At 42.3% G+C, this 10000-nt stretch overlaps 1 protein-coding gene across 2 annotated transcripts in view; it reads left to right on the top strand.

Annotated features, from left to right (window-relative positions):
- Positions 1–602: 602 nt before the first annotated feature.
- The window catches only part of LOC113817090 (brachyurin), a 12678-nt gene continuing 3280 nt past the window's right edge, over positions 603–10000 (top strand). For both annotated transcript variants that reach the window (XR_011398434.1, XM_027369090.2), the window contains exons 1-4: positions 603–748; positions 4829–4964; positions 5804–5981; positions 7794–7963. Coding sequence is in view for 1 of the 2 variants with exons in the window: in XM_027369090.2 (XP_027224891.2) it covers positions 647–748; positions 4829–4964; positions 5804–5981; positions 7794–7963 (586 nt within the window). In the remaining variant the exon portion in view is untranslated. The remainder of the gene's footprint in view (positions 749–4828; positions 4965–5803; positions 5982–7793; positions 7964–10000) is intronic.

The raw sequence follows: 10000 nt of genomic DNA, 5'->3' as shown, positions 1-10000 counted from the left end.
AGGGAGGGAGGGAGGGAAGGAAGGAAGGAAGGGGGAAGGAGGGAGGGAAGGAAGGAAGAAAGGAAGGAGGGAGGGAGGGAGGGAGAAGAGAGAGAGAGAGAGAGAGAGAGAGAGAGAGAGAGGAGAGAGAGAGAGAGAGAGAGAGAGAGAGAGAGAGAGAGAGAGAGAGAGAGAGAGAGAAGAGAGAGAGAGAGAGAAGAGGAGAGAGAGAGAGAGAGAGAGAGAGAGAGAGAGAGAGAGAGAGAGAGAGAGAGAGAGAGAGAGAGAGAGAAGAAAAAGAAAAGAGAGAGAGAGGGAAGAAAAAGAAAGAGAAAGGGGGGAAGAGAGAGAAGGGAAGAAGGGAGGAAAGGAGAATGAGCGAGAGAGAGAGAGAGAGAGAGAGAGAGAGAGAGAGAGAGAGAGAGAGAGAGAGAGAGAGAGAGAGAGAGAGAGAGAGAGAGAGAGAGAGAGAGAGAAAGAAACAATGACAACCCGATAACAAAATAGAAAAAAAATATAAACAAAAAGGAGGTACCCATTATCTCTCTCTCCCCCCTCCCCATTCGCTTTTACACACCAAGGGTTTCCCACACGATAAGGAAACCCTGTTGGCAAGACGAAACGAGACACTTTACCCCACCTAGACGTCCTTGTACCGTGCAAGGTCATGGCGCCTCGTTTAAAAGCAGGGACGCACCCGGTACCTTTTAGTGTCGTCAGGATGGTCGTCAAAGTCGCTGCTCTTCTCCTCGTCTGCGTCGCCGTCGCTGTGAGTTCGATGGAGTGGGAGGAATAGGGAAGGGAGGAGGTGGAGGAATAGAGAGGGCGGGAGTGGGAGGAATAGAGATGGGGGGAGGTGGAGGAATAGGGAAGGGAGAAGAGAAGGAATAAGATGGGGAGAGGTGGAGGAATAGAGAGGGAGGAGGTGGAGGAATAGAGAGGGCGGGAGTGGGAGGAATAGAGATGGGGGGAGTGGAGGAATAGGGAAGGGAGAAGAGAAGGAATAAGATGGGGAGAGGTGGAGGAATAGAGTGGGGGGGAGTGGAGGAATAGGGAAGGAGGAGGTGGAGGAATAGGGAAGGGAGAAGAGGAGGATTAGGGAAGGAAGGAGGTGGAGGAATAGAGAGGGGGGGGGGGGAGTGGAGGATTGGGGAAGGGAGAGAAGAGAAGGAATAGGAGGGAGGAAAGTGGAGGAATAGAGAGAGGAGAAGTGGAGGAATAGGGAAAGGGAGAGAGTGAAGGAATAGGGAAGGGAGAATTTGAGGATTAGGGGGGAAGAGAAGGAGAAATAGGGAGGGAGGACGTGTAGGAATAGAGAGGGGAGAAGTGGAGGAGATTAGGGAAGGGAGAAGAAGAGAAAGAATTGGAGGGGAGAAGTGGAGGAAGGGAGGGAAAAAGTGGAATTAGGGAAGGAGGAAGTGGTGGAAGGGAGGGGAGAAATGGAGGAATAAGGGAAGGAGGAAGTGAAGGAAGGGCGGGGAGAAGTGGAAGAAGGAAGGAGAGAAGTGGAGGAGGGGAAGAAGGCAACGAGTGGATAAAGTGAAGGAGAGGGAAGCACTGGAGGAATGGAGGGAAGTCCGAGGCAAGATGATAAAGGGGAGGAAATTGAAGCGCTGGAGGAAGGAAGGAAGGGATGAGCAAGAGAAGGGAAGGAGAGGGAAAGAGGAAGGGAGAATAAAAGGAAAAGGGAAGAGGATGAGGGAATGAAAGGGGGAGGGATAGGGGAAGCGAATGGAGTGAAGGAGAGAGGAGAGGGGACAGCTTAAGAAGGAACTGAAGGAGAAAGGAATTGAGCAAAATGGTGAAGGAAGGAAGGGAGGGAGAGGGAAAAGGAATGAAGCAGAGGAAGAAGGGAGAGGCAAAAGGGATGAAGGGAGGGAATGAGATGGAAAAGAAAAAGGAGATAAAGAAGATGAAAATAGGAAGACGATGGAGAGGCGGAAAGGAAAGGGATAGTGAAAGGAATGGAAAGGTAAAGAGAGTAAGAGTAGAGGAGGCGTAACGAAGGAGAAAGAGAAAGGAAGTAGGGAAGAAAGGAGGGAGAAAGAGAAAGGGAGAAAGGGAGAACGAAAGGAGAGGGAGGGGAAAGGGTCCGGATTGAATGTTAGGGAATTAGAGTGAGGGAGAGAGGGAGGGAGGGAGAGGGAGAAGGAGAGGGAGATGGAGACGGAGAGAGGGAGGGAGAAGGAGAGAAAACAAAAAGAACGGGTAGAAACAGTTTTTTTTGAAAATTGGGTTCTGGCTACAATACATGGGACTACTGACTTGCAGTTCTGTGTTACAGGTATACGCATGACAGGTATGTGCATAAAAAGGAAAGAAGAATCCAAACATGTTACGAACGACATGATTATGAGAGAGAGAAGAAGGAGAAGGAGAGGGAGGGAGGGTGGGAGAAGGAGACGGAGAGGGAGGGAGGGAGGGAGAGGGAGAAGGAGGAGAGGGAGAAGGAAAAGGAAAAGGAGAAAGAGAGAGAGAGAGAGAGAAAGTTCTCTGTTAAGGGAAATCAAATTTAACCTCAGGAAACCGATTTCTATTATTTCATGAACCTTTATATATCTTTTTCTTAATTCTTGAAGCTTTTCCTTGCAGTTGAAAGTGTGCGTTCAAGATTGCAGTGAATAGAAATGTTATTTTTTCCTATCAAAACCTTAATTACAACATGAAAAGTCAAAAACTCAGTTATAACGTTGTACATACCTTTAAGGAAGTAGCTATGCGTCAACTACTTATAACAATTAGTTTTTTTGATGCAAAGATGCCAGCTGTCCTTTCCGGAAGAACGGGGAGCAAGATCTCGTAGAATTCTTTGATAGGAAACTGCTGACGTATAATTCGTATAATTTGTATAATTCACTGAATCTTAAAGTCATATTGATTTCAAGGAATGATCGAGGGTAAGGTAAAAAAAAAAAAAAATTGTTTTTGAATCGCTTCAGATCGAGATTCGTTATTGTCAGTTTTCATTGGTTTATGGAGTCTTATTATATCTTTAACAGTGACATTCAAATAGGAAAAACTGACTGTCATTTCGTGTATTTTTTTTATAGTTCACAAGGTAAACAGAAGTGAACGGAGTACTACACACTTATTTTTTTTCGAGTTGGACGAGCAGTTCCGAATGCACTATTAGTCGCAATATCAGTGTATTAGAAACCAAGGAAATTCTTCGTCTCCATAAATTCATAATATGAATCACTTCCTCTGTCTTAGAATCCGAAGGTAGCTAAGCATTTTAAACAATAAACATTTAACATAAAATAAATAAAATAAACATTTAAACATAAGCATTTTCCTGTGGCTGTGACTGCGGTGATGCGAAAAGCTAAATTCACGTTACCCTCCCAGGAAAGGCTAGATCAAAAGCAACTGGATGAGGTGTCATGGCGTTCGATTCTATTTTTGGAAAAACAAAAACAAACACATAGGGTTTATTTTGATGACGTCACAAAAGATACGGATGCTCTGTGAATACGGTCGATCATTTTGGTCTCTTCGATCTTCCTAAAGGATGGAAAATAATGGTTTTAATCGTTATATTTCCACGGAACAATCGTCAAAACAGACGCCATGACACCTCCTCGAGTTGCAACTAATCCAGCCTTTCTCGTCCCGACATAGCTGCTTCGAAACCCCTGCTTCGAAACACTACAGCAAGCGAAGTGTTTCGAATTCAAATTCAAATTTAAATTCAAACACTTTATTCCATTAATTACAATGGGTATTCTCTTTACATATAAGGTGTTTACACAATGCAATAGGGTGCTATGAACATATATATTATACAATGCTTGTGGGAAAAAAAATACACATAACAATAATATCATCTGTGATTGAAATATCGTGCTGGGCTTGATGTTTATGCGCCTAATGTCATTGATATTTCAGTAGATGTTCTTTCGCTTTTGTTTTAAACGTCTTTTGGTTGGAAATATCTCTTATATTTTCGGGTAATTGGTTCCAAGTCACCAGTCCTCGGATTTGCATATTTCTTGCCCCTGTTTCTGTATTTGATTTGATATATAAGCAGTTGTTTTGCCTTTTTTGGACACCCGTTGTGTTACCTGTTGTCTGTATAGGTAATAGCCATTTTGGGTAAAATTCGAAACGTGGGTGAGGCTGTGGCGGTGTGAATCTCTGCGACCGGGCATGGGCATTGGGCATTCGGGCATTTAGATAGATTAGTCCAAGGGAGCTAGATGCTGGAGTTATGGCGTTGAGTAGATAGTATTGTTATTGTCTTGTGTTGAGAGTCCCGGTGCATTTAAACTTGGTGTCTGAAAAAGTGAAGAACCGAAACCGCGGTAAAGATCCAGCACACACACACACACACACACACACACACACACACACACACACACACACATATATATATATATATATATATATATATATATATATATGTACATATATATATATATATATATATATATATATATATGCACATATATATATATTCGTCTTTGTGCATGTGTATATATATATACATACATGTATATATATATATATATATATATATATATATATATGTGTGTGTGTGTGTGTGTGTGTGTGTGTGTGTGTGTGTGTGTGTGTGTGTGTATTATATATATTTATATATATACATATATGCACACACACACACACACACACACACGCACACACACACACACACACACACATATATATATATATATATATATATATATATATATATATATATATATATATATATATATGTATGTATGTATGTATGTATGTATATGTGTGTGTGTGTGTCTGCGTGTGCATGTATGTATGTGCATGCAAGTATGTATACGATACTCAACTTAGCAACGTGGAATAATGTCCTGCTGGTTTCCCCTTCCAGAGCGGCCTGCCCCACGGAGGGAAACCGGGCCAGTTGAGGGCACGGACCAACTCGGTGCCCAACCGCGCTCGCGCATTCCAGCACTTGGTCCTTCCCCAGCAGCCCAGGCGGAACATCAGTGGCACAAAGAGGGTTGGTCAGTATTTTCGATTTATATGTATTTATTTATATACCCTCTCCCTTTCCCTCCCTCAACCCGTCTCGCTCTCTCTGTCTCTCTCTCTTTCTCTTTCTCTCTCTCTCTCTCTTATTCATTTATCTATTTTTCACTGATTGTAACACTTTAAGAACTTCATGATAAAGAATATTGTAATTTAATTTAGGAGTGACGGTGTCTATTGCCATCTTTTCCGGTGGCAATTAGGGTGTCGTGAGACGCGACGCGACACCAAAATCTGTCTCGTGATCGGAGGCGAGACAGGCCTATAAGCTCCGCCCATTTCTATGACGTAATGAGAATAGGCGCAGTTAACGGCTTGCTATTTTACTGTGCTGGTTATTTTTCCGACAGTTAAACAATATTGTGGAATATGATATCCAAGATGGCTTTTGATATCTTATGGTGGGTAGTGCGGTGTTGAATATATCCAATATAAGTACGAATATGCAAAAAATATAAGTAGGAGGAATGCATCTGGCAACTCGATAAAAGTTTACCGCCTGATATGTTTGTTCATCGATTTTATGATTATTGTTATTGTTGCATCAGTAATGTCAGTGTTGTTATAAGTATTATATTATTACAATTATCATTATCATCATCAGCAGTAGCAGCAACAGCATCATCATCGGCAGCATCATTATCATTATTATTAACATTATTATCAAAATAGATAAATAAATAAAATAAAAATGAACTCCCTGAAAATGAAAACACTCGAAGAATCATACCTAAGATTTTAGCTTACAAAGGAGAAATGAAAATAATTTCCTAACCAGAAAAATTTAAATAGAACTTGCCTCGTCTCCCACCAGAGGGCTGCGGCGTCGCTCCCTTGGCGCCGAGCAAGGAGTCCAGACTGTACGGCGGGCGAGACGCAGTGCCCCACCAATACCCGTGGAATGTGGTCGTGTGGATGGATCACGCGTACTGGTGCGGCGGGGTCCTCATATCCGACGAGTGGGTGATGACGAGTGGAGGCTGTGTCCAAGGGTAGGTTGGGTGGATATTTTGAAAGGGGGGGAGGGGGCTGGGGGGTGGCTTGTGTGTTTGTGTCTATCGGTATGTCTGTCTCTGTGTTTCTTTTCTTTTTTTCTTCTTTTGCTTTATTCTTCTCTTCTTTTCTTTTCTTTTCTTTTCTCTTCTCTTCTCTCTCTCTCTTTGTCGCCTTTTTCATTCACACCTTTTAACACTTTCTGTCTTCTTCCCATTCATCAGCCCCTACTTCTTCCTCTTTCACCTCTTCCTTTCAACTCCTTTCCACCTTAATTTCTCTTCATTTTCCTTTTATACCTCCTCCTTATTCTTTTGTCTTCTATTTCCCCATTCATCATCGTCTTCTTCTTCTTCCAGGTCCTCCTTTCTTCTTGTCGTCTTCCTCTTTCACCCTCTCTTACTTCTTCTTTCATCAACGTCCTCTTCTTCTTCTTCCAAGTCCTTTCACCTCTTTCATCTCCAATTTATTTTTCGTCTTCCTCTTCCACATCTTCTTTCTTATCTCCTATCTTCTTACCATTCATCAACGGCCTCTCTTTCTTCCATCTCCACGTCCTCCTTTCACCTCCTCTTCCACCTCCAATTCTTGCCGTCTTCCTCTTCCGCCTCTTTTCTTATCTCCTATCTTCTTCCCATTCATCAACGGCCTCTCTTTCTTCCATCTCCACGTCCTCCTTTCACCTCCTCTTCCACCTCCAATTCTTGTCGTCTTCCTCTTCCGCCTCTTTTCTTATCTCCTATCTTCTTCCCATTCATCAACACCCTCTTCTTCTTCCTCTTCTCCCAGGTCGTCCTTCCACCTCCTCATCTCATCTTGTTTTTTTTTTATCTTCTTATCTTCTCTCTTCTTCCCATTCATCAACACCCTCTTCTTTCTCCTCTCCCACGCCCTCCTTTCACCTCCAATTCTTGCCTTCCTTTTCCACTTCTTTCTTCTTATCTTCTTTCATCAACATCCTCTTCTTCCTTCTCCTCTCCCACGCCTTCCTTTCACCTCCCCATCCCTTCTCGTCCCTTTATCTCCTTATCTCCTATCTTCTTCCCATTCATCAACACCCTCCCCTTCTTCTTCCTCCTTCTCCCACGCCCTCCATTCACCTCCCCATCTCTTCTCGTCCCTTATCTTCTTCCTCCCCTCTCTCCCTCCCCCTCCTTCCACCTCCCCATCCCTTCCCGTCCCTTTATCATCCTCCCCTCTCTCTCTCCCCCCTCCTTTCACCTCCCCATCCCTTCTCGTCCCTTTATCATCCTCCCCTCTCTCCCTCCCCCACGTCCGGCCTCATCCAGGAGCTTCTTGTCCTTAATCTCCCCTCTTCTTCTTCTTCTTCTTCTTCCTTCTTCCACGCCCTCCTTTCACCTCCCCATCCCTTCCCGCCCCTTTATCATCCTCCCCTCTCTCTCTCCCACCCCCCCACCCCAGGTCAGGCCTCATCCAGGTGCTTCTTGTCCTTCATCTTCCCTCTTCTTCTTCTTCTTCTTCCTTCTCCTCTCCCACGCCCTCCTTCCACCTCCCCATCCCTTCTCGCCCCTTTATCATCCTCCCCTCTCTCTTTCTCCCACCCCCCCACCCCCCGTCAGGCCTCATCCAGGTGCTTCTTGTCCTTCATCTTCCCTCTTCTTCTTCTTCTTCTTCCTTCTCCCACGCCCTCCTCTCACCTCCTCTTCTATTCCTGTCTTATAACTTCTTATCTTCTCTCTTCTTCCCATTCACCAACACCCTCTTCTCCACGTCCTCCTTTCACCTCCCCATCCCTTCCCGTCCCTTTATCATCCTCCCCTCTCTCTCTCTCTCCCACCCTCCCACCCCAGGTCAGGCCTCATCCAGGTCCTCTTCGGCGCCCACAACCGTGACCAGTGGGAGGAGTCTCAGGTCACCTACGAGACCGACGAATATTACGTGCACGAGGACATCGACTACCCAGAGATCTTCGATAACGATATTGCTGTCATTAAGCTGAGGCAGCCGATCGGGTTCAATGGTGAGTTGAAGGGGGGGGGGGGGAACGTGAGGGGGAAAAGAGGGGAGGGGGAGGGGGAGGGGAGGGAGTGAAGAGGGGAGGGTGGGGTGGGTGGGGTAGGGGGGTTAGTTCGAAGGTGAAAAGAGGGGGGGAGGGAGTAAAAAGGGGGTTGGGTAGGGTGGGGTTGGGGGGTTAGTTCGAGGGGGAAAAAGGGGGGGAGGGAGTAAAAAGGGGTGGGTAGGTGGGTGGCTTTAGTTGAGGGGAAAAGAGGGAGTAAAAAGGGGGATGGGGGGTTAGTTGAGGGGAAAGCATAAGGGGAGTAAAAGGGGGTTGGGGTGGTTAGTTGAGGGGAAAAGGGGGGTTGGGAGTTAGTTTGGGGGAAAACACGAGGGGAAAAGGGGAGTGAAAGGGGGGGGTGAGGTGGTTAGTTTGAGGGGAAACACGAGAGGAAAGAGGGGAGTAAGAAGGGGGTGGGGTGGTTAGTTGAGGGAAAAAAAGGAGCTTAAAAGGGAGAGGAAAAGGGAGGGAAACGATTAAAAAAAGGGAGGAGGATGGGTCTATGCTTCAAGATTTCATTTTTTCTTTTCATAATTTATAATCTATTTTTCAGAAGTGATTCATTTAATTATTTCGTGAATCACTTTTCCTTATATTAACACGCATCAAATGAACCTTAAATCTGGACTCTTTTAAGATCATTCAAACTCACTCTCAGACGTTATAAGTGAATAGAATTATTTGAATCCAAGACTAAGCGAGTGGGTCTTTCGTCACACGTTCCAGGCTAATTAAATGCAAATGTAATAATTTCCTCATTAAGAAAAAAAAATACGAAATTCAGACTGCCTCCCACATTAGACATCACTTACCATGCATAACTACTACACGAGGAAATTACTAATATTTACTTATTTACTTATTACTCGTTAGAAATTACTCATCTAGAATTTACTTATTACTCATTATTCATTGGAAACTACTCATTTAGAATTTACTCATTTACTCATTAGAAATTACACATTTATTTACTTATTTATTCAGTTACTCATTGGAAACTACTCATATAGAATTGACTTATTTACTCATTGGAAACTACTCATTTAGAATTGACTTATTTATTCATTAGAAATTACTCTAGAATTTACTTATTTACTCATTAAAAAATACTCATCTAGAATTTACTTATTTACTCATTAGAAATTACTCACTCAGAATTTACTTATTACTCATTTACTCATTAGAAATTACTCATCTAGAATTTACTCATCTACTCATTAGAAATTACTCACCTAGAATTTACTTACTTATTAGAAATTACTCATCTATAATTTACTCATTTACTCATTTGAAATTACTCATCTAGAATCTACTTATTTACTCATTAGAAATTACTCACCTAGAATTTACTCATTAGAAATTACTCATCTATAATTTACTCATTTACTCATTTGAAATTACTCATCTAGAATCTACTCATTTACTCATTAGAAATTACTCATCTATAATTTACTCATTTACTCATTTGAAATTACTCATCTAGAATCTACTCATTTACTCATTAGAAATTACTCATCTATAATTTACTCATTTACTCATTTGAAATTACTCATCTAGAATCTACTCATTTACTCATTAGAAATTACTCATCTATAATTTACTCATTTACTCATTTGAAATTACTCATCTAGAATCTACTCATTTACTCATTAGAAATTACTCATCTATAATTTACTCATTTACTCATTTGAAATTACTCATCTAGAATCTACTCATTTACTCATTAGAAATTACTCATCTATAATTTACTCATTTACTCATTTGAAATTACTCATCTAGAATCTACTCATTTACTCATTAGAAATTACTCATCTATAATTTACTCATTTACTCATTTGAAATTACTCATCTAGAATCTACTCATTTACTCATTAGAAATTACTCATCTATAATTTACTCATTTACTCATTTGAAATTACTCATCTAGAATCTACTTATTTACTCATTAGAAATTACTCACCTAGAATTTACTCATTAGAAATTACTCATCTATAATTTACT

Source organism: Penaeus vannamei, unplaced genomic scaffold (assembly GCF_042767895.1).
Source record: "Penaeus vannamei isolate JL-2024 unplaced genomic scaffold, ASM4276789v1 unanchor436, whole genome shotgun sequence".
Classification (NCBI taxonomy): Eukaryota; Metazoa; Arthropoda; class Malacostraca; order Decapoda; family Penaeidae; genus Penaeus; species Penaeus vannamei.
Note: the sequence above shows the minus strand (reverse complement) of the source record. Positions and strands in the feature narration are given on the sequence as shown.